Source organism: Staurois parvus, unplaced genomic scaffold, assembly GCF_062004578.1.
Source record: "Staurois parvus isolate SC_StPar_1 unplaced genomic scaffold, SC_StPar_1.0 ptg000154l, whole genome shotgun sequence".
Classification (NCBI taxonomy): Eukaryota; Metazoa; Chordata; class Amphibia; order Anura; family Ranidae; genus Staurois; species Staurois parvus.
Genome location: NW_028317950.1, coordinates 24296331 through 24321440, shown reverse-complemented (window position 1 = coordinate 24321440; position 25110 = coordinate 24296331). Strand labels below are relative to the sequence as shown.

Here is a 25110-nt window from a genome sequence, read left to right as displayed (position 1 = left end):
AGCTCATTTCACCGGCCATCCTGTATTCCAGGATGCCGGCATCTTCAGTGTGGGCACCCGGCTGTGATAGCTTGCAGCTTCAGAGCTGGGTACCCACTGTGTATGCGCGAGTAGCGCTGCGCTTCGTGAATGGTCCTGTAGTCTTCTGGGACCTGTCACATGTCCCAAAAGACTACAGGGAGGGAGGGAGGACACCTTCCGCTTCCGATCGCCTAGGCAACCTGCGGCTCTTCAACCGTTGCAGGACTACAAGTTCCATCATGCCACTGCAAGTCATAGCTATAACTGTCAGTTTTGTAATGTTGCAATGCCTCATGGGAAATGTAGTTCCACAACAGCTAGAGAGCCGCAGGTTGCAAACCCCTGGCCTAGGCAATCGGACCGGAAGTGGGAGTGGGTACCTGTTAAATTTGGGTACCCACTCCACAAAGGTGCCAAACGTTAATGGGGAATGGGGGAGCAGTCCTTAAAGCAGAACTTCCCCTTTTGGGAGGAGCTCCGCTTTAGGCTGCCAGCAACAGCCTGTGAGGGATACATAGGAAAAAAACATTTGTGCATAGTTCAGTCCACTTCATCTGGCGGAATAAGGACTTATCTTAGCAGCAGAAGCTGCAGCAGCTAATGTAGAAAAAAATTAGATTGGCATGTAAAATGAGATTTAACAATCAAAAACAAGAAGCTCAACAAACCCCACACTATTTAAAATAAACAACGCGGTGCCTTTTTTGTTAGCACTTCTTTTTGGCAGTGCTGAAGTTCAGGGTTCAATTTCCGACAAAGACAATCTCTGCATGGAGTTCAGAGATCCAGTTTCCTGCTATTTATTTTATGCAATGGGAAATATAATGAAGGATATAAAACACACAAAGGTAGTCTGGAACTCCCAAAGCTACCAGGTAGACAGGAATAAAGTTGGAAATGATGGCAGGCAGATTTTGCTGTCAGTGAGACAAAAATACAGCCAGTGGTTTACTCACTGCACTAATCTCCACCTATAATGTTCACTTTTTTGGTGGACTGGTCATTTAAGAGGTACATAATCTATGGTTTGTATGTAAATTCATGAAATGTACTTTTTGAAATCTTGTATAAAATTAAAGCAGTGGAGTGGTCTGGAAACTAAAGTAAAAACAATAAAAAAAAGAGCAGCAATTGATTGAGAATCATTTTATTACAAATAAACCATGAAGCAATTTGTAAAAAACAGAACAGGTTGCCTTGCAAAGCATGCTGGGGCTTCTGCTTAGTGAGCTGCTGTGTGTGGCCAGTTTGTTCAGCTTTAAAATCTGATTTACCCACCAAGTTACAAGAAGGGGAAAGGTTACTATACAAAAAACAAAGACTACCACTCTTCTTCCTCCACTGGGCGAAACTTCATCTCCGAGAACTTAAGTGAGTACTTGATGCCTCTAAACGTGGCCCAGGCAATCCCCCCTTTTTCATTGTGCTCCCCTTTAAGATAAAGTCCATTCAGAGAAGAATCATAACAGGCTTTGTGCCACCAGGGAGCAGTATAAAAAACAGCACAGTTGGACTTTCGGCTGCCATCATTGCCTGTATCCTTGGTAGAAAACAACTGATTTTTGTGGTAAGAGAGCGAGTCACCTAAAGAAGTAACAAATATGAGTTCAGTGTATTTCCTGCTTACATTACAACTGTCTCATAAAGCATATCTCTTGCCAATATTTTGCCTTTTTTGGATAGAGTAGGGAAGGGTTAAAACCTACAGTCATGGCCAAAAATTTTGGCACCCCTGCATTTTTGTCAGATAATACACCACTTCGCCCAGAAAATTGTTGCAATGACAAATATTTAGCTATTCTTATGTTTTTTTCTTTTGTTTGTATTGGTATGACACAAAAAAGTCAAGAAACAAAAATCCAAATCTGACACATTCCACGCAAAACCCCCAAAATGGACTGGACAAAATTATTGGCACCTTCTCAAAATTGTATGAAATAAATGCATTCCAAGTTTGCGATGCTCCTGTAATTTGTAATTAAACTCATCTGTATCAATTAACAGGTGCTGACAATATAGAAATCACACCGGCAACCAGATAAAATGGTGAAAAATTGACTCAACCTTTCTGTTGTGTGTCTCCGTGTGCCACATACAACTGTGTCAGCTCACACTATACGTTGCCATCTGATTGAAAAAGGCACCTTATGGTAGGAGACCCAGGAGGACCTCTCTGCTGACACAGGAACATAAAAAAGGCAGATTGGAGTTTCCCAAAACTTACCTGAGGAAGCCAAAATCCTTTTGGGAGAATGTGCTGTGGACAGACGAAACTGAATTACAGCTTTTTCATAAAGCCCATCATCAGTCAAACATGGTGGAGGTTCACTGTTGTTTTGGGGTTGCTTTGATGCTTCAGGTACTGGATGTCTTGACTGTGTGCATAGCATAATAAAATCTGAACAATACCAAAAAATTCTGGGGTTCAATGTAGGTCCAGTGTCAGAAAGCTGGCTCTCCGTCAGAGGTTATGGGTCTTACAGCAAGACAGTGACCCAAAGCACATGTCAAAAAGCACCCAGAAATGGTTTAAGACAAAGTGCTGGAGAGTACTGAACTGGCCAGCAATGAATCCGGATCTCAATCCCATAGAGCACCTGTGGAGTGATCTCAAAACAGCAGTTGGGAAAAGGAACCCTTCCAATCTGAGAGACCTGGAGCAGTTGGCAAAAGAAAATTGGTCCGAAATTCCAGTAGAGAGGTATAAGAAACTCATTGATGGTTACAGGAACCATTGATTTCAGTTATATTTTCCATGGGGTGTGGTATCAAATATTAAACAAGGGTGCCAATAACTTTGTCCAGTTAATTTTTGGGGTTTTGCATGGAATGTGTCAGATTTGGCTTTTTGTTTCTCCACTTTTTTGTGTCATACAAATACAAACAAAAGAAATAAACATAAAAATGCCTATACATTTGTAATTTTAACAATTTTCTAGGTGAAGTGGTGCATTATCTGACAGAAATGCAGGGGTGCCAATAATTTTGGCCATTGCTGCATGTCATGTTTTATTTATGCCTCTGTTCATTTGGGGAGAGTCCTCACTTCTAGATCAAGATGAGAAAAAAATATCTCCATAGTGATGGGGAACCAATAACAGAAAAACACACTTTTTTCACTTTTCCCATACTATGTGCCTTTAAGTCTGAGACCAATCAACAGCCCATGTGTGTAATCCACACTGAAAGATCTCCTGCAGCTAGCTCTGGACTTATCATGCATAGGGGAATGCACTAAGGTGTCCGTTTATGAACCAGCAGTAATAGATCGCTGCTCAGTTCTCCGGCATTCTCGGAGAACACAGTTCTCCTGTGAATGCAGTTTATGAAGCAGTTCTCCGAACGAAGGGAGAATGGTCTCCAAACGCTGGAGAACGGTCTACAAACTCTGAAAAACGGCTCATTTTACTATAATCTCACGAGATTACAGTAAAAGATCAGTTTACTAAACAGAGGTAAATTATCTCTGCTTAGTTTTCGGTCCCTCTGATTCTCCAGCTCTGGGCTGGAGAATCTGGAGGGAGAACACAGATCTCCAGAGAAGGGCTGACATGATCTCCTGAGTGTCATAAACTGTGAATGACCAGAGAATAGCTGAGATCTGTTGAATCGCAGCTATTCTCTGTGTCATAAACGGACACCTTTACTTGAAAAGAAAAAACAGGGAAGCCCATGATTTTGCACAATTTATCACCTTGAATTGAATAAAAACAAATCAGCTTGCACTCATATTTGTTAGCAGAAACGATAAGCATTGTGAACATCCTCAAAGCATAGGAGGATGAATGCTGACACCATGGCCAGTGGTGTAGGGAAAAAGACAGTTTCGGCTAGAATCTTCAGTTGCAGTGCTGAAAGACTAAGGAAAGAGGAGACACACTCCTGCACTCAGAATACAGATTTGTCCAACATTTCTGCTGACAGGGGACGAAAGTCATGTTTCGGGGGTGAGTCCCTCTTTCGTAAGTCAGGATTATCTATTTAAAACAGTGATGTGGGATGTGTTGGCAGGCTTAAGAAAGATGGACCTGCCCTCAAAACAAGTTGGGCAAGTCTGTATAGTGTGAAGCACAGCCCTGAGTGCAGGAGTGGGTCTCATCTTCCTTAACCTGTACTGTGAGTGAGGATTCCAATTGAATTTGATTTTTTCACAGCACCACTGGCCATGGTGTCAGCTTTCATCTTCCCCTTCAATAAAATCCAATAAAGTGATTAATTGTGCAAGATCATGGAATTCCCTATTTTTTTTTCTTTTCTACTGTTTTAAAGTGAGCGGGAAGGGGGGTGGCCCTATTGCAAGATTTTCCTTCACTTCTTTTTTCAATGAAAACTGTAACATTTGTAATTGACATTTCGTTGTCTCCTGGCGACAGTGGTCATCAGAAAAAATAGATGAGGTGGGTCTTCCCAGTGTGGACATAGACAGCAATAAAATCTTGACAGAATTGTTGGCCATACAGTATATACACTTTAAAGAAACGTGCTAACATACAAATATAGATTGTAATTGCTGACATTCTTCTGAAAATGCTAGTTGTTTGCCTGTATCTGACTTTCCAGTCAATGACCTGGCATACAGCAAGTGAAGCCAGAACTCCAGATCTGAATACCTATTCTGGTTCAATGACTCGGATAGTGCTGTAATCCAGTATTTCTCAACCTTTTTCCAGTCGGGGCGCCTTTGAAAAGTATTTTCAGTCACAAGGCACCCCTGTCCAAGGCTTGGTTCACGTTACAGTGTGTCGCGGAATGCACGCGAAATCGCACTCATTCCTGACACACAGACAAATGCTCTGCTCTTTAGGAGTACCCCCATACATTGGCAACGTAGAATGTTTTTGGTGTGGTGCAATTTTAAAACTATTATTATTATGCAGTGTTTAGCGCCAAGGGGTTTGCTCAGCGCTGTACATTAGTGAGGGGGACAGAACATGAGACAAGACAATACAATACACGAGGGGTTCGAGGGCCCTGCTCTTTCGAGCCTACAATCTAGGAGGGAGGAGATAGTGGTACAGGAGGAAGTGGCTGTGGGGGGTGGAGTGGTAGGAGGAGTGGAGGAGATCAGTTGTTAGGTGAGGGTGGGGTAGGCTTCCCCGAAGAGATGGGTTTTCAGGGTGTGCCTGAAGGTGAGGAGGGTAGGTGACAGTTTGATGGATTGGGGTAGGGAGTTCCAGAGGATGGGGGAAGTCCTGGAGAAGTCCTGCAGTCGGGCGTGGGAGGAGGAGACCAGGAAGCTAGAGAGTAGGAGGTCTTGTGAGGAGCGAAGGGCACGGGTAGGGTGGTATTTGGGTATCAGGTCAGTGAGGTAGTTTGGGGCAGCATTGTGAATGGCTTTGTATGTCAGAGTTAGTAATTTGAATTTAATGCGTTGGGCAATCGGGAGCCAGTGGAGGGAACGACAGAGGGGGGTGGCAGAAGAGGAGCGGTTGGTGAGGTGGATGAGTCTAGCCGCTGAGTTCAGGATAGACTGGAGTGGGGATAGCATTTGTTTGGGTAGGCCAGTGAGAAGGGAGTTGCAGTAGTCCAGGCGTGAGATAATGAGGGAGTGTACCAGTTGTTTAGTAGTGTCTGGGGTGAGGAACGTACGTATCTTGGAGATGTTGTGAAGGTGGAGCCTGCATGACTTTGATAGTGATTGGATATGAGGTTGGAAGGAAAGGTTTGAGTCGAGGGTGACACCCAGGACTTTGGCGTGTGGGGTGGGATTGATGGTGGCGTTGCTAGTCGTGATGGAGAGGATGGGGGGGGCGCGGGCTGGGGGGAAAACTAGGAGCTCGGTTTTGGACAGGTTTAACTTGAGGAAATGGAGTGACATCCAGTCTGATATGTCGTTCAGGAGGTGGGTGATGCGGGCGGACAGTGAGGGGGTGAGGTGAGGGGTGGAGAGGTAAATTTGTGTGTCGTCGGTATAGAGGTGATAGTTGAAGCCGTGGGAGTGTATCAGTTTGCCAAGGGAGGAGGTGTAGATGGAGAAGAGGAGGGACATCAGGGACAACTTTCCCTGCATTTCTGAAATGAATGGGCTGCCCTACACATAGCCACACAGATGTGAACCAAGGGCTTGTTCACCTGTGAGGTTGGAGGGTGGTAAAACCATGCAATTGAGCTGCTTTTACCACCCCCAACTGCTATCCCTTTAGCTGCAGAAACAGCAGCTGGGGGTATACACATGCTGTTGCTGCAGCTGGAAGTATACCTCCAGGTGAATGGGGTTGAACTACAACCACCCCGCAACTGCGTGCGCATTGCACACAGTTGTGGTGTGGTGATTGATGCTGCTTTTTACGGGGTAAACTAGGTGGTGAGGAGGCAACATATTGCCTCTTTACCACTTGTCAAATGCCTCTGAAAAGCAATCTGAGCATGGATTGCTTTTCAGAGGAGCAGCAGTCCTTGCTGCTATTACGAACAAGTCCTAAAAAAGCAGTTCTGAAAAGACAGGAATAGGGGGTCAAGATTAAAAGTAAAATACATATACAGACATATAAAAACAAACCCACACATACGTACACATACACATGTACATGCACACACATACACATGTACTCACACGCATACACATGTGCTCTGCACTTTAGGGGGAAACAGAGAGCACAGAAGACACTCCCCTTCCCTTTGCTTTCACTTTACTGAGCGCTATGACTGCTCCCAGTGCCGACGTACAGTGCGGCTGGGGATCGGGAGCTCCGGCTCAAGTGACAGCCATTCTCCCCACCGCACCTCTGAAGACCTCTGGCAGCACCCTGGGGTGCCTCGACACCCCGGTTGAGAAAGGCTGCTGTAACCAAAGGAATTAACATGACAACCAGAAAAATAGTATTTTCAGAAAAAAGGAAATCTACATAGCTCTTTCAGCACAGATTATCTTTAAAGAGGATGTCAGTCTAAACTGACCATACACCAGTAGAATTTTCAGATCATTTGTTTAATTTTCTAATGGTCAGTGGGGTTAAATCAGTGGTTCTCAACCTGTGGGTCACGACCCCTTTGAGGGTCGAACGACCCTTTCACAGGGGTCCCCTAAGACCATCAGAAAACACATATTTCCGATGTGTAAAGAGCAGCTACTGTGTAGAAAGCAGCTGCTGTGTTGAAAGCAGCTACTCTGTTAAAAGCAGCTACTGTGTTGAAAGCAGCAGTATTGGAGGTAAAACGACACTCATGAATTATAGTTACTGGGTAAATAATTTTATGGTTGGGGGTCACCACAACACAAGGAACTGTATTAAAGGGTCACGGCATTAGGAAGGTTGAGAACCACTGGGTTAAATGGATGATCCTTTTCAACAGTAGTGATGAGCAAATTCAAAGAAGCAGGATGAAAACTGTTTCTCGAACAAATGAAATTCTAACTGGGAATGTGGTTTTCGTTTGGGAAAAATCATATATATTGTAATTTACATGTTATAGGCACAAAAGAAACATGTTTAATATGTATAGAATTCCATTTAAGTAGCAGGTCTGGACATAATTTTAAAGCACTTTGAAGTAAATTAGTTGACGCAGTGATGGAAAGTATGCTCTGAGAAGCAATTTTGCATAAAATTTGGAAGGCATATTATACAGGAAGGTATATTATAGTGTCTTGTTTAACCCTTTCGTTGCCATGGTCATTTTTGTGTTTTTTGCACACGTGTAAAAAAAACTATTTTAGGCCTGAAGATTAAGTAAAACCCCCAAACATTATATATTTTCTGAAAGCAGGCACCCTAGAGAATAAAATAACAGTAGTTTCAATTAGCCAGGGAAAGTGACAGGGTGACCCGGAAGTGATGTCATAAACCAACAGGTCACTAAATAAACACATGGCAGGGGTGCAGGTAGGGGGGGGGTGGAAGCAATTGGGCGGCAGCACAGCGGCCCGAATGCTTCCACCTGATAAGCAGGAGTCTGCTTGTAAGTTTTACACACAATCCTGTTGGCAGCAGCCATTGGATTGTGTGTAAAACCCCCTGCTAACAGGTCCATACGATGTACGGACCTGGCAGCGAAGCAGTTGAACCTTTTTTTTTTTTAACATATAGTCCGTTTCTTCCTGGTTTCTGGCCTAGGCCTAAATGATGTTGTACATGCTATGAGTCTTCATGGACATTTTTTTCCTTCATCTAGAGGAGGAGCTTTCTCAGCCAAACACATGCTCCTGCCAACATGCTAAGGGTAGAGGATTCCAGTAAGTAAATGCTACATGAATCAACTGCCATTACTCAAGATTGCAGTGGCCTGAAATACTAGGGGGTGTTTCGAAAAGTAATTTCTCAACAAAATAAAGCATGGAGACATGTATGGACTGAGATGTCAAGAATATGTTTGTGGTCAAGAATATGTTTTACTTGCAGCTTAATTTAACATAAATGGGTGTGGTTTCACTGCACGTGGGGGAATAGTTGGGTTTATCACTAACAGGTATTGAAATAATACATTATGGGACTTTTGACAAATATGAACATTTCTACAAAGCCAGAGACTGCACAGACTGTGATGTATACAAGAGAAGGTAGAAGAGATTTTACAAAGGGCTCTAATCTTACTGTAATATGTTTCTGAATTACATAGGGAGTATATTACAGAAAATAGAATTTTGGTGTTTTTGTCTCTTAAAAATAGTTACCTGCAGAACCCCCGGTGTACTTGTTCAGAGAGAGGTTGTACTGTTCTGACTCATCTCCAAGTGAGAATCCATCATAGGTGGCATACGTGTGATTGTTGTCAAAATCTCCAAGATCTACACGGAGCTGGAAATTACCTGTAAGAACCAACATCTTTTCAAGTTCTTTGTTTCTTTGTCTGTTTTTTTGTTTCTTTCTTTCTTCTCTCTCACACATTCTCCATATTTCTATCTCTTTCAAAGCACATTGTCTTTCTCTCGCATTCTCTTGCTCATTATCTTTCTTTTTATCTACCTCTCTGTCTGTTTGCCATCATTTACCGTTAGCAGTTAGGGTGTGAATATTTTCATTTCCCAACCAGAATTCACTCCACTGATTCCCAAATCCTTTTTTATAGCCTTCCCAGTCACGGTAAAAGTCCACTGAGCCATCCCAGCGCCTCTGGAATACCTAAACAAAAATTGTATAGCTCATTTCTGCTACATTGTGTCAGTACATGAATAAACATCTTGTTCCAATTACATAATACTGTCCAATAACTTACAATCCATCCCCCACCATCTGTCTCCATGTCACACATAACTCTCAGAGGACTTCCATCTGGATATATGTAATACCACCCCGTAAAGGTCAGTCCTAAGTCCAATAGATCCTTACAGTTCCTCGGACCTGCAGAGCAAACAGAATTAACATCTTACATGCACTTCCTATAATTATTATATTTTATCAGTCCTGTCTTAATGTGCATTTTTTCAGGAGTAATTTATAATAAGGAGAAAACTAAATTTTAGTCCTCTTTCGTCATTTAGCCAATTTTATAAATAACATAGTTGTTATCACCTGTAATATCTAAATAGTATCTAAAGCTGGCCATACATTATACAATTTTCTTGTTCAATTTCCTTTAGATTTGCCTTCAACTGTAGTGAAAGGAAGTGCCGGGACAAGGTCATACAGTGCCCAGGGAAAAGATGCCAAACTGCACCCCCTCCGGTTCATGATGTGCAAGCTTCAGGGACCCTATGCCTAGCAGTCATATGCTTGCAAAATCACTGTCACTATTCATGTCAGCCTTGTAACAGAGGGAAGGCGCCCCAATCCCTAGAGCAAGTCATTGCACCCAGGGCAGCAGCCCTTTCCGACCACCCTTTGTCCCAGCCCTGGTGCAAGGGCCTGCCTGACTGTATGCAAACTGAAAGTGTTTAGGTTTGACCTCATATTATATGGTTTGGGAAAATTGTATAATGTATGACTAGCCTTAATTAAGTTTATCTTCCTAATGGATTTTCCTTTGTTCCCATTGAAATTGTCCTTCTCGCAAAGTGGTTTATTTTTTACCTTTTCATTGCCCCTTTTTTAAAGCAATATTTTATACAAAGAAATTAATATTTTTGACATTATGTTTGATTCTGCCAGAGAGCTCAGATCTAGGGGTCTTTGTGTTAGTGACTATGATGCCCAAAAGAAGTGGAAATAAAAACCTGCACAATCACCTCACTTTAACCTATTCCTAACACGTAACCTGAACCCTAATCTTAACACCCAAATTAACTCTTAACCTCTCCCCCCAGCATCGTATAACTAGCCAAGAGATAATTTTTTGGGTTTTTGGAAAGAGTAAGTAAGGTACACAACCCCTGTCAGTGTATTTTTTTCCTCTCTACCATTGGGGAGATTTATCTTCATTCCCCCAAGGTGCAGAAAAAATTGAAAGGAAATTTCTCCAAAGAGACAAATTCCTTTCTTAGACAGTTGTTACCAGAACAACCATTAAAACTAGCCAAGGAAAGATTTGCCTCAACTTTGGAAAACCCATCATTTTTTATCATGGCTAGTCTGGGCAAGTTCTGTTTTATTTGCATAATACCCTTAACCCAACTCTGAAACATACCCCTTAACATGACCCTAACATAGCGGCTCTGTGTCCCTCTCATGCTGGCTTTGTGTGAGGGACTCTGCATGCGGAGTTATAGTACAGAGTGGGAGAGTGCACATTAAGGAGACACATACAGGACTTCATAGGTCCCAAAGGCACAGGAGGCACAGAAAGGGAATGTAGCAGTAAGGCCAGGGTACAATTACTAATTTCCAAGTAGGAAATTTAAAAAAAGCATCAAATGCACTTTAGTTATATTATTTTTATCTTATTTAGTGAAACAAAGTTTGATTTTAATAGCACTTTAACCCTAAGCCTCACTCCAACTTTAAATCAGTTCCTAAACTTCAAAATAAAGAGTGTAACGGAACCGGAACCCAGACCGCACTGAGTTTTTCCGTTATAGCACAACTTCCCCTGTCCGAACACCATCCACGGACCACGCCCTTGAAATCCCTTAGGAAAATAGACAATACCCAGCTCTTACTAAAACAGGAAGCCAACAACTCTTTATTTTTCACAAACAACATGTTTTATACAGAGGGCGGGGAAACACATCCAGGAACAGGACATACATCATCAGCCCACCCTCTCAGTGGGAAGGGCTACAGTATAGGCAGGAAACACCTCATCACCCCTCCCCATCCAACCAGACACAGAACAATGGGATGCAACCATGTGGCAAAGGACATTGACCAACCCCCACACCAATACACAAACAGTACATCCCATAATAGTTGGCTGGACAGGAAGACACAGCACCATGGGGGGGAGCACATGACAAACAGACAATGGACAGCCATGTGGCCTAGACAAAGACAAACACACACTATACACAAGACTCAGACACTCACATACACACCCTGTACCCCTTAACAGGCACAGGGTGGGTTAAACATAATGAGGGGGACATGAGCTGACCAAGCGGTCCCCCCACCCCCAAAAGTCACTCCCGTCACAAAGAGTATATCCGCTTTTGTTAAGAAAACAAAAACTCACTGATCAGTGTGCATTGCATTTGTTTCACCAGAGCGATTGCATACTCATTCTGAACGAGAGGTTTTGGTTCATTATTAATCAGTTGATGCACTTTCTGTATTCTAATGAGGAAAGCTGTAGTGTCTGTGTCCCTTTAGGAGTAGTTAGTCCCTAGGAGAATATCTCACCAAAATTTGAATTTCTGTTTCATTGAGTGCCTAAAATCTGGCTTGTAACTTAGGGCAGACTCTTGGGAAAATCAGTGAGCCAATCACACATGCAGGAAATTAAATTTTTTGAGGCATTCCATACACCAACTAAAAACAGAAAACCAGAAGGTTGCAATACTGTATTTAGTTTTACAGAAAAGGAAATGTTGTGTTTAATAACATTAAAGTCTTACTACACAACAGTAAAATCAGCCTGTTTATGCAGTAAAGCATGCTTGTTATACTCACTGTGGAACCTAAAGGGATAACCCTCTGCATTGTGTAAAAAGGATGTTTGATCTTCTCTTCTCTGATCCTCCCCTTCTTCCAGTGTCTTCTAAATACACTACCTGCCTGTACACGCACATGAACTTTAATGACATCCCAGTCTTAGTCCGTAGTGTCCAATATTGAGTTGGCCCACCCTTTGCAGCTATAACAGCTTCAACTCTTCTGGGAAGGCTGTCCACAAGGTTTAGGAGTGTGTCTATGGGGATGTAATTCATCCCAAAGGTGTTCTATCGGGTTGTGGTCAAGGCTCTGTGCAGGCCAGTCAAGTTCCTCCACCCGAGTGGATAATTACTTGCAGAGCATACACTTTGGTCTTACTCCTTTAGTAAATGAACGCCACTGTATATTGATATGTAATATGTTGCCAGTTTGTAAATAAATGATAGTATCAATACATATGTCTGCTATACATGCTGTGTTGGTTGAGAGATCACTTTCACAAAGGCTGAGCATACAAATATATAATTTTTACTTTTTTTTTTCTTTCTTACCATCAGCGGGATCCCCTCTTTCACCTGTAAGATATTATTAAAGAGAAAAATTTTCATATGTGTACAAGAAGTTCTTCCAAAATATATCCTAATTTTAAGTGTCATTCACCAAGTCAGACTGCAATATGGCAATGCATAAGCAATACAGTATTTAAAGGGAAGGCACAAAAATATTTTTTATATCACAATGCAAAAAATCCATTCTTAAAGTGATTCTGTCCTTATATAAAAAAAAAAGCTGCCTGTGAAGAAAAGGGGTAATATCATGCTGCTGTTTCTCTGTTGTGAATTTCACTGCTATAAGCAATCATTTTACTGAATTAAATTGATTCATTCAGTTTGTCCTGTTGTAATTAGCTGTGATTGGCCACAGCTAATCGTACAGTACAGATGGGCTGTGATTGGCCCTATCTGTACCATGTAATCACTGTGGCCAATCATAGCTAGCAAAACAATTGTAAAAATGCACAGAGCAGGTACTGTAAGTATAACATATTTTTTATTTTAGAGGAAAATAAATTAAGCTTTACAATTGCTTTAAAATCGTGAAATGGCAACAAACTACAGTAACTAAAACTGTCCATAGATGACGTTTTAAAAGCATTTACAGGTTATCAGTTTAGAATTAGTCATTAATTAGGGCCCTAGAATTATAGCTCTCACTTCAGTGTTTACAGTGATACAGTACCTCACATGTATGGTGCAGTCACCAATTACATATGCATGATGGACCTACAGTTGGCTCTGTATGCCATCAGAATAAATTAAAATGAAACAATCCAAATTAATTTGAAGTGCAGACTTTCAGCTTTAACTCAAGAGGTTGAACATAAATATCAAGTACAAATTTTAGGAACTGCAACCATTTTTATACACAGTCCCTCCATTTTCAGGGGCTCAAATGTAATTGGACAAATGAATAGAATCCTAAATAAAAATGTTCATACTTAATATTTTGTTGAGAATTCTTTACTGGCAATGACTACCTGAAGTCTGGAACCCATGGACATTACCAAAGACTGGGTTTCCTCCTTTCTGATGCTTTGCCAGGCCATAACTGCAGCTGTCTTCAGTTGTTCTTTGTTTGTGGGTCTTTCAGCCTTTCGTTTTGCCTTCAGCAAGTGAAATGCATGCTCAATTGGGTTAAGATCAGGTGATTGACTTGGCTATTGCAGAATATTACACTTCTTTTCCTTCAAAAGCTCCTGGGTTGCTTTTGCAGTGTGTTATGGATCATTGTCCATCTGTACTGTGAAGCGCCGTCCAATCAACTTTGCTGCATTTGGCTGAATCTGAGCTGACACTATAGCTCTAAACACTGCAGAATTCATCCAGCTGCTTCTGTCTTCTGTCACATCATCAGTAAACACCAATGACTCAGTGCCACTGGAAGCCATGCATTCCCATGCCATCACACTGCCTCCACCATGTTTTACAGATGACGGTGTGTGCTTTGGATCATGAGCTGTTCCAAGCCTTCTCCACACTTTTTTCTTCCCGTCATTCTGGTACAGATTAATCTTAGTTGCATCCATCCAAAGAATGCTTTTCCAGAACTGGTTTGGCTTTTTTAGATGTTTTTTGGCAAAGTCTAATCTCGCTTTTCTATTCTTCAGTCTAATGAATGGTTTGCACCTTGTGGTGAACCCTCTGTATTTGCTGTCATGAAGTCTTTTCTTGATTGTAGACTTTGACAATGATGCACCCACCTCCTGGAGAGTGTCCTTCTCTTGTCTGGATGTTGTGAATGGGTTTTACTTTACCATAGAGAGGATCCTGCGATCACCCACTACTGTTGTCTTCCGTGGACGTCCATGCCTTTATATGTTTCTGAGCTCACCCGTGCATTCTTCTTTCCTCAGAATGTACCAAACTTTTGATTTGGCCACTCCTAATGTTGCTGCTATCTCTCTGATGGATTTGTTTCATTCTTGAATTGTTACAATGGCCTGTTTCACTTGCATGGACAGCTCCTTTGTACACATGATCTAGGTTCACAGCAATAGATTCCAAATGCAAATATCACACTTGGAATCAACTCCAGACCTTTTACCTGCTTAATTGATAAAGAAATAATGAAGGAGTAGTCCACACCTGGCCAAGAAACAGCTTTTGATTCAATTGTCCAGTTACTTTTGGTCCCTTGAAAAAGGGGGGATGGCTACTCTTTAGAGCTGTAATTCCTAAACCCTTCCTCCAATTTGGATGTACATACCCTCAAATTAAACCCAAGATTATGCACTTTCAGCCCATATCCATTATATAACTATAGCTTGAATATGCTTTGGTAAATACCTGTAAACAACTAAAATTGTGCCTGTGTACAAATATATATGGACCAAACTGTATGCCATGTTTGCATCTGCTTGTATGCATGGGACAATGGGGATGCTTTTAAATTCTTATTTATTTATTACACTTTTTAAAACATTTTTTTAGTTAATTTTATTGCTATCACAAGGGGGCGAACGTACCCCCTTGTTATAGCCTTGGCCACATGGCAGGTAATCTGTATGGAGACATTGAGGGTCTATTAGACCTCCCATGTCCACAGACATGAACAAAAATTTAGACATATGCATGGGCAAGGACAGAAACAGAGGTCCACCTACAGAGATCCCAAACAAATCTTATGTGTTACATAGCTTATTACCTTGCTCTCCTTGTGGGCCATCATCGCCTGTTTCTCCTGCTGGAAAATACACAAAAACGTAAAGTGGTTGTAAAGGATCCATTTTTTATACCTTCATGCATTCTATGCATAAAGGTAAAAAACCTTCTGTGTGCAGCAGCCCCCCCCCCCACCCCCCCCCCAGGCCCCATTAAACTTACTTGAGCTACATTTCAATCCAGCAATGTGCACTGGCTATCCCAGGACTCCCTCTCCTCATTGGCTGAAACAGCAACAGGAGCTGAGCCGCGGCTCCGTGTGTGAATGTACACATGGAGCAGCAGCTGGGGAGTGTGCATGCTCGGGTGCCGACATAGCAAATGCTTGCTGTGGGGGCACCCGACAGGAGGGAGGGGCCAGAAGCACCTGCGCAGGAGCAGAGAAGAGGAGGATCTGGGCTGCTCTGTGCAAAACCACTGCATACAGCAGGTAAGTATAGACATGTTTGTTATTTTTTTTAAAACAATCGTAAGCCTTTAGAATCACTTTCAGGGTATAAAATGTATTTATTAGTCACAATAAAACTCAGAATAAAAGCTTATTTAATAATGCGATACAAAGTACAACAACTTCTTACAACCAATCAAGTTGCAGTTGGCTATTGTCAAAGAAAAAAATGAAACATTGGAATGATTGCATTACCTTACCTGTCACAATACTTTGCATTGCCTTGTGGGTATTTTAAAGTGCATTCCACAGCGAAATTACAGTAACGCCTTATTTGTCACATTCTCTTTTACAGCATAATTTAAAAAATTTATATTACAAAATTACAGTTCACTTTTTTGATGATCTGTTCTGGAAATTCCAGCACTATAAAATCCTACTGTCTCTCTTTTTTTGAGAGGGCTGGACAGCTGTGTTTGCCATAATTAACCCTGTCTGTACTGTGCAGGCAGCTAGATTTGAACACACTGGGTAAGATTTACTAAAACTGGAGCACTAAGAATCTGGTGCAGCTGTGCATGGTAGCCAATCAGCTTCTAACTTGTTCAATTGAGCTTTGACGATAAAACCTGGAAGCTGATTGGTTTCTGTGCAGAGCTGCACCAGATTTTGCACTCTGCAGTTTGAGTAAATCTACCCCTGTCTGTTCTAACAAAGGGATTAATAGAAGCTGGGCTCCTTGCATTGTTTGTTAATGAAAGGAGATTCATCCTATCATTGGGGCAGACTCCCTCTGACATTGTTAAAAAGTCAGCCATAAAGACTTTCTTCTGAAAAACACCAAGAAGGTTAAGAATGATATTTTTTATATTTTTTTTACTGTTTTGGTATTCTGTGCGAATGGGAAAACATAACAACCATATATTTGAGTTTTCTCAAGTTGAACGCAAAAGTGGAAATACTATTTACACTCCGGTCACATCAGGTGCGACTTTATTGCAATTTGCATGCCATGCGGCTTGCAAATCATATTCCAAGTCACACCCTATTGTCCGCTATTAGAATGGTCATATCGGTGCGGTTCCGACTTGGCCGGAGCCATACCGATTTCTAAAGTAGTGATGCACTACTCTTGATGCAATTTGCATAGAAATCTGTGTCAGATGTCTTGCAAATCGCACCTCAAATCGGCAAGTCACCTGACTTTGGCATCGTGCGACATCACTGTAAGATGCACGATTTCAAAATCGGCTTTGATGTGACTGGGGTGTTAAAGTCATTTGTACTTCACAAACGTATGAACAAACTTGTAATACCCAGAAAGCATATGAGCCCTATATCACATTTCTGTGCTGCTGAGGCTTCTTCCGCACAAAATGTCTTTGTCAGTAGAATATAATACCAATAATACCATTATAACATGAAACAACTTGGTGTAAAGCAATATCTGGTAACAAACATGGCATGATGGGTCATATATGGTGCCATGAAATGCCAAACATGACACATTTTTTCATAGCTGTTACCAAACATGAAATGTCATTTTATAGCTGGTGCCAAATGTGACGCATTATTTCATAGCTGGTACCAAACATGACATATTATTTCATAGCTGAAACCAAACATGGCAGGTTGTTTCATAGCTGGTGCCAAATGTGGCACAATATTTCATAGCTGGTACCAAACGTGGCTTGTTATTTCATAGCTGCTGCCAAATGTGGCATGTTATTTCATAGTTGGTACCAAACACAACACCTTATTTCAAAGCTGGTACCGAACATGACACCTTATTTCATAGCTGGTACCAAACATAGCACCTTATTTCATAGCTGGTACCAAACATGGCACCTTATTTCCATAGCTGGTACCAAACATGACATGTTGATCCATCCCTAGTACCAAAGGTAACATCCTAAGCAATAGTAGGTGCCAGCTATTACATATTTGAATATCTGGTGCCAAACCTGACAATCCTAACTTTAAGTGCTGCTAAATGTAAACCCTCATGGTTTTTTATTTCCTCATACTGTTGCTGCTAATGTTTTTGTTATTTTAGATAGTAATTGTTAGGTGCTACAACTCACCAATAAGCCCAGGAGATCCATTTTCTCCAGCAATTCCAATTTCCCCGGGATCTCCTGCAGAAATAGAAGAATTGTTGAAGATATGAAAATCATTTAGAGACACTCCCAAACTAAATACATATATTTGTATTTAGCATACATCACCAACCAAACAACAGTTTTATAGATTTCTTATTAGTAGTGATCACAGTAATAGTACAGGGTAGCATTTGTCAACCATTGCCTCCATTTTATATAGGTTTGTCAATGTATCCCTTGGATTCTGTATTTAATATACTAAGTAGCATGCCATGGGCAAGTGAGTTTCACTGGCAACTAGAACCAGTCAGGAGCCCCATTAGGGTGTTCATATAAAGGAAGCTAATGGGTGATTCAGCCAAGCAGCCTACACTTTTGATTGAATCATTAGTCTTGGGTACATTGACCCTTCACATTGATAACACTATTCATTCCTATATATGTTGGGTCTGAAGTGTCTTGTGCTACTAATATAATCTGTGGGTGTGCAAAATTTAGACTGGCCTCAAACCTTACAATCTCCTTGGATATAAATTGAGTGGATTGTTTAAGCCTCCATACTGCATGTTTGCTGGAAAATCTAAAAGAAATTATACAATGATAGTACCACCAATGTATGGCTAGCTGTAAGAAACCTGTTCCTGAAGTACAATTATTGAAAGTGAGGGGCTTCTTTATTGTGGGATAGCATGCAGTTTCACTTACCTTGTTCACCCTTCATGCCTTTGCTTGCAGTAAACCCAGGAGGTCCTTTAAATAGAAAAAGTATGTTATTTGTATGCTTTAAGACTTTCATTTTTTTTAAGAAATCCTATCACCAATGTTCAATTTTGCTAGTTCAATTAAAGCAGAGATCACATCTAATAGGAAACCAGATATGCCTTTATTACAGATAACTACAGAACACAATGTCTGCTTTCCTTATCATCAAGGGACCGGCCAAGTGACAACTGGGCTGCTTTTCTCTGCTATAGAACAGCTCTGAACAGCTGTGTGATCTGAGTAGTGACTTTCTTATTTTGTTTAAAAGAAGGTATAATCTGCTAAGGTACTGAAGCTTATAGCTAAATGACCAACACTTCTATGGAAATGTTTTCTGTTGCGGCTTAAAAGTCAAGGGATAGCTGGAATAGGTCACTCTTATCAATATAAAACTTTTGAAAAGCAACATAGTATTTTTGCTGCACCATTGTTGTACCACTCACATGAGAAATCCACAGCTCTCCAGCACCAACCTAAAAACTGAAATATCAGCTGTGAGTAGACTAACTCTTTAAAATGCGTGAGCTGGTTCACTACAGGACGAATGCCGTAAAGAAGTTGTTACTAGTAGCTGTAACATAGTAAAGCAGAACCTATTTCTCCTTGATCCCCAGGCTTTCCATCAGGTCCTTTAGGTCCTTCAATCCCAGGACATCCACGGAGCAGATCCAAACTGTTTTTCCATCCCTCAGTAATTAAATTTACATCTATGGTGGAAAAAGATGGATAATATATTGTGACTATATTTTTGTACATGTGGCTTACTTTCTTCTAAATAATATTACTGACTCTTTCTAGCCTCATATGATTAACAAAAGAATATATGAGATGTCAGTCAAAATACAATAAATGTCACGCTCCTAATCAGAGTCAAATATATGAAATATAAATCAGCTCAATATATCCCTAAAACATAGGAAACAAACTACATTATCTTGATAATAGTCCCAAAATTTTCTTAATGATCAAATCCAAAAACAATGTGATCCAAAAAACAAAAAACAATGTGATCAAATAAATATATAGTGACTCCTAAAAAATAGATAATGAATACTGTAAAAAAAAATGTTTATTGTAAAAAAAGTATGTTTACTGTAATAAAGTATGTTTATTTTATTCTATTTTATTTTATTGTTATTTTTTATGATTAATAGTATATTAGGTTAACAATGGTGGGTATATTTACCCACTGTTGTTAATATAATTCAATATTATTCTATATTATTATATTGTCATCACAATTTTAATAATATTTTATATTTTTTATTTATTAATAACGTAGATATATTTCATTTTTGGTCACTTTATTTTTGGTTATTTTAGAAGAGGGATATTATCAGATCAAAGATGAGAAAGTTTGTTTATACTAAATAAAAGTATTACTATGTATTCAACATCTGATGACATGTATTGTTACTTTGTAAGTGTGCACCTCAAGTCCATGAAGGGAAGTGACACGTAGTATCTAAAAATAGCAACATATTATCCTTATTATGAACCTCGGCAGAGGTGATTCAAGACAGCTGAAATTCTGGCCCCAAAAAGATGGCCGCGTCCTTGTTACCTTCAATAAAATGGAGGACATTGACTATATATAGAATGAATGGTGTAGTGAACGTCCAATCACAACCCCTGATGAAGCCGCGTGACCTGCGGCGTAACACGTAGGGGAGGGGCTACGACATCACAGACCATTCGTGGACGGCGAGTATACACATAGCACGCTGTGATCTGCTATTGATTTTACAAAGCAGTTTTTAACTGTATTGAATGTGAGTGCATTTGGGCACATAATAAAGTAATTTAACCTCAAAAGGATAAGGCACTATCTTTGCATTTCTCTCCCACTGAGGGACATCTAAGGAGGAAAACAAGAGAGTTGCAGCAGGAGAGAGAGATCCCTGCGGGGATAGGAGTACGGGGAGCCAACTGAGAAATATCCACCATTCTTCATATGATGTAACACAGGTTTCAAAAGTTCCATAAGTAAACAAAAAGCGCAGTAAGCCTGTCATAGGCTAATAAGGAGGTGAGCGCATAACTTATTCATACTAAGGAATCACCGGAAATTATTATTTAATTTGAATCACATCACTGGGAGTTGTCATCTTATTTCAACAGAGACTTTTTTACAGTATTCACTATCTATTTTTTAGGAGTCACTATATATTTATTTGATCACATTGTTTTTTGTTTTTTGGATCACATTGTTTTTGGATTTGATCATTAAGATGCTTTTGGGACTATTATCAAGATAATGTAGTTTGTTTCCTATGTTTTAGGGATATATTGAACTGATTTATATTTCATATATTTGACTATGATTAGGAGCATGACATTTATTAGTCATTTATTTGGTACCTATACACACATGATTAGAGGATGTGTTTGATGTCAGCGAACCTATATTAATTACAATTAGTGGCTCACAAGTAACACTCAATTCAGTCAAAATACAATGTTACAGTTCTCATATACTGAATAGATGCATGCAATTTCCTTACAAATCATATACATATCCTTCGCTTTGTGAACATTTTGGGGTTGATAGAGTGCAAAATCTGGTTTAGCTCTGCATAGAAACCAATCAGCTTCCAGGTTTGTTCTTTTTTTATATTAAATCTTAATTGAACAAGCTGAACTTGGAAGCATTTTGGCTTCCATGCACAGCTGCACCAGATTTTGCACTCTCCAGTTTTGGTAAATCAACCCCTAATATTTCAATATGTGTAAACCCAAAATGGGAGACATTTAGCTTGCTAAAACACTGTGTGTCAATAACAACTGCCATTGCTTTTTATACACTATTTGAAAACAGTTTCTTGCATACCAGCACTGCTGATCTCCTACAGCCTCTCTGAAGTTGCTTCCTGTCTACATACATGCAACTGCTCCAAGTAATTTCTCATAGTGGGTTTTCTGAAGGTTACAAACTGGCACTATGCCTGTGTAATGTGTGGACTCCACGTATAGATTTCCTTAGAATTCTATGTGACAGGGTGACAAATCAGGAGAGCATTTGGGAGACAAGAACACAGTGTTGTCACCCTATAACAGGAAGTACCTTAACAAGGACCTTCAAGGCAGTATCACCAGATATTATTTTAATAAAAGCTTCAAGTTTTAAAATATAAAATTTTAAAACTACATTTGTAATTACATTAAAGTGTATATACAGTAAACACATCTATACCTCACTAGTCATTTTGGTTGTGAAACATTACACTAAACAATTCATCCATATATTGCAGAAATGCAATTATTTAAGAATACCTTTTTAAAGTCTTTTTGTCCAGTTTGGTCTCTTGATCTACAGTATCATGTATCCATATCTAGATACTATTCAACACTTGGGATTTTGAGTAAGATTTTGAATCAACTGCTCGTTAAAAATAGATAGTTTTTTTTTAGTAAACTGATCATTGCAACATCATCATAAAAGGGTTTCCCTCATTTTCTAACACGCAAATCGTGGTTGTTCATATCTGTTTTGCTTTGGTATGATACTATCTTCCACCATCTCTATATGACTAAGACAGGCCATAGACAATGAGATTTTCTTTCCTGCAACCACCAACATGCTGGTTCTACCCAAGTCATACAACAATCAAATTGGGTACAATCAGCTTGCCCAAAAATTTTTCTAACCATCTTTGCTTGACTTAAGTAATTGGCTGCAAATCTGAAGCATGCTGCTTTCTGTGGCTAGTCAATGTTTATAGAGAGGAATTAAACAAAAAAAAAAAATGCTGACATAAGATTTTTATGACAGAAGAGTCCCTGCCTGTCAGCGTTTGTGTACACTGATCTGCGCATGCACAGCTCACCATACATTTACGACATGGCTCTGTGCTGTGACAATGTGAGTCTCATGTGCATGCACCAGAGTGATGTCATCATGGCTCAGCCAACCAACCAGAAGATGGTGGCATCCGTGATCGATGACAGTGCTGACAGAGCTGACAGTGCAGCAGTGCTGGAGGGGATCATTAGGACCCAATTTAATTTTTTGTTTCCCTAAAATTTATCTTAAAAATAAATATATATATGTAAAACTGCTAATAACTGCAGCACATCTGTGGCAGTTAAGCATCAGATTTACTGACCTGAGCAGGCTTCAACTGTCAGACAGAACGTGATGGTGATCCAGAGGATCCACAGTATGACCTGGTGGGACCCCCTCATAGCTCTGTTCATCTGGGATCTGTTTTTGAAATTGAAGTCATCCAGTAAATATAATTGCGGACATTCACTTCCTGCCTACAAATGTGACTGAGAGGTCACTGGCTTCTTAGCCAATACTCAAAAAGTGGACAATGATACAGCAATATTTACTTTGTTATTTATCTCTTCATTAAACAAATACCAGGGAATCTGTGTTGCAATGTAGATTAACTTCAAGGGAAACTGCCGTGTATTTTCAGTGAGCACATAGTATGATTTGTTACATTTACCTTCAGCACTGGTTCACACTGATGCCGTGCGGCACTTCGCATGTGATTCGCACAGGAACCGCACCACATTCCTGTGCAAATCACATGCGATTTTGTGTGGTGCAATTTGAGCCATACATTTTGTATGGCTCAAATCGCATCGCATCTGCATCAAAATAGTGCAGGAACCTTTTTTTGTCTGCACCAGAATCGTATTGAATGGGTGTTCACACCCATGTGATCCAATTCTGCACATCGCACTGAGTTTTGTTAACCGATTTCTGGGTGTTGTTAACTTAAAATACCTGCAGCGGTTCACATGAACTGGGTGTAATTATAATGCGGTGCAGAAATCGCACAGAAACTGGTGCGAAATCCGCTCTGCATCAATGTGAACCAGAGCTCAAAGTGTTACTAAACCGACAACGATAAAATCAGTCTGTATATGCAGTAAAGCATGCTTGTTATACTCAATTTGGAAACTAAGGGGTTAATCCTCTGCATTATTTAAAAAGGCTGTTTGATCCTGTCTTCTCTGATCCTCCTATAGTACTACCCCCTTAGGAGTTGCTGAGTTTTGGGTCCCCCTATAGTCCTGCACAGCCAGGCAACATGCATTTTTCTCACAGACCTGCATGCTGGAGACAGTAACCAGTCCTTGAGCTTGTTTTTTTGGATTTTATTAGGGGAATTTAAACTTGGATAGGGTAAGGGATGTATGGGATGCCCAAAGGATTGGCAACGGAGGACAAACGTCCAGGAACTATTTACGAATCTCTTTAACAGCACAAATCCTCTTCTGGAGAGCTATCCAGCATCACCTGTTGTACCACCCCAATCCCTGGGCAGGGGATCCAGTGCCTGTCACTTTAAAGGTAAACAGTCCCGGGTAGTAAGCTAATCCAGTTTCCCACTATAGTGCTCCTTCCCCTTACTGGCCCAGGGAGTGCAGGTCTACTCACTCCGCCTCCGCCTATGACCTGATGGGTCGGTGGCTGCTCTCAGGTCTTCTGCTGGGCTACTACTTCCCTGCTGCATAGTTGGTCCTCCCTCTGGGAGCCAGTGAGGTCCTGAGCTTTCCTCCCCTCCAGCTCCTCTGCCTGTAGGTTAGCTTTTCCCATCATCCCAGCAAATATGGTGTGACATAAAAAATTGGAACTACTACTATTTTATTCTCCAGGGTCTCTGCTTTTAGAAAATATATAATATTTTGGGGTTTAAACTGAACTTCAGACCTATATTTTATTTAAAATGTGTGATAAGGTGGGGCGTGGCCTGAGCGGCATGGTGTGAAGACGTCTGGACGTTGAGCTCCGGCCACCCGGGACAGAATTAACCTTGCAGCAGAGGTTCCCAGCTCTCCTGCCTCCCCCATTACATGCCTCCCAAGTGCCGCACCTCCTCCCACCCACCCGGAGGTGGCGGATCACGGAACAGCGGGCTACAAACTTTCTTTACTGTGCACCAGGCCGGCTCCAGGACCACGGCCAAGATGGTGCCCGACCACAAGGCTGCCCTGCGCTCCTCTCCTATGGATAATGGCGGCTCCCCTGCACCATCGTTCTCCTCGCAGGTACAGTGCCCTAGCCCCTCGTCCCCCCCCACAGATCGGTTGCTGGATCGTCCTCTCTGGAGGAGCTGGGTGTCACTGAGGGCGAGTGGGATATCAGGGAGCATATCAGAGCTCTCCCAACTAATGCAGCTGTTGATTACTGCTGTGGAACTGTCATACAAGCAGGCCATAGAGGGGCTCAGGGAAGACACAGTGCACTGGGGCATAGAGTTGAGGCAATGGAGACCGCTCATGAAGAAGTTTTGCAAACAGTTACTACCATACAGGAGACTGTTCTCCATCATGAAGATATGTGTAATACTTTACTAGACCAGCTTGATGATCAAGAAAACAGGGACAGAAGACAGAATATTCGCATTCGCGGATTGTCTGAAGCTACCCATGCCTCAGTTCTCCTTCCTACTACTCAAGGCCTGTTTCGCCAGATTTTGGGGGATTCTGACGTAATTGAATTTGGATAGGGTTCATAGAGCCCTTCTGCCTGTCCCTCAAGATGCTGACAACCCACGGGACGTCATTTGTAAATTACATAAATATTCTGTGAAAGAGGCGATTATGAAAGCGGCTCGCTCCTCCCCACATATTGATTTTGATGGGGCTACTATTGCAATCTTCTCGGATTTATCCAGGCGGACCCTCGTGCAGCGGCGAACTGTTCGCCCTCTACTTAATGCCTTACGTGCAGCTCAGTTGGAGCTTCCCTTTTC

General features: G+C 41.0%; 1 protein-coding gene across 2 annotated transcripts; it reads right to left on the bottom strand.

Moving 5' to 3' along the window:
• Window positions 1-1152: 1152 nt before the first annotated feature.
• LOC149463677 (ficolin-1-A-like) lies at window positions 1153-22660 on the bottom strand. Of its 2 annotated transcripts, none has more exons than XM_089675280.1 (10): window positions 22504-22660; window positions 18991-19104; window positions 18341-18385; window positions 17618-17671; window positions 15129-15167; window positions 12476-12499; window positions 9175-9299; window positions 8951-9080; window positions 8633-8767; window positions 1153-1605 (listed from the first exon to the last, which is right to left on the bottom strand). In XM_089675280.1, exons 1-10 carry the CDS (start codon window positions 22592-22594, stop codon window positions 1343-1345), a joined length of 1020 nt encoding a protein of 339 aa, XP_089531406.1. In that variant the 5' UTR covers window positions 22595-22660; the 3' UTR covers window positions 1153-1342. The 2 variants fall into 2 exon arrangements, with proteins under 2 accessions (XP_089531406.1, XP_089531407.1); XM_089675281.1 differs by having other exon boundaries at window positions 15129-15164.
• Between the last annotated feature and the right edge of the window lie 2450 nt (window positions 22661-25110).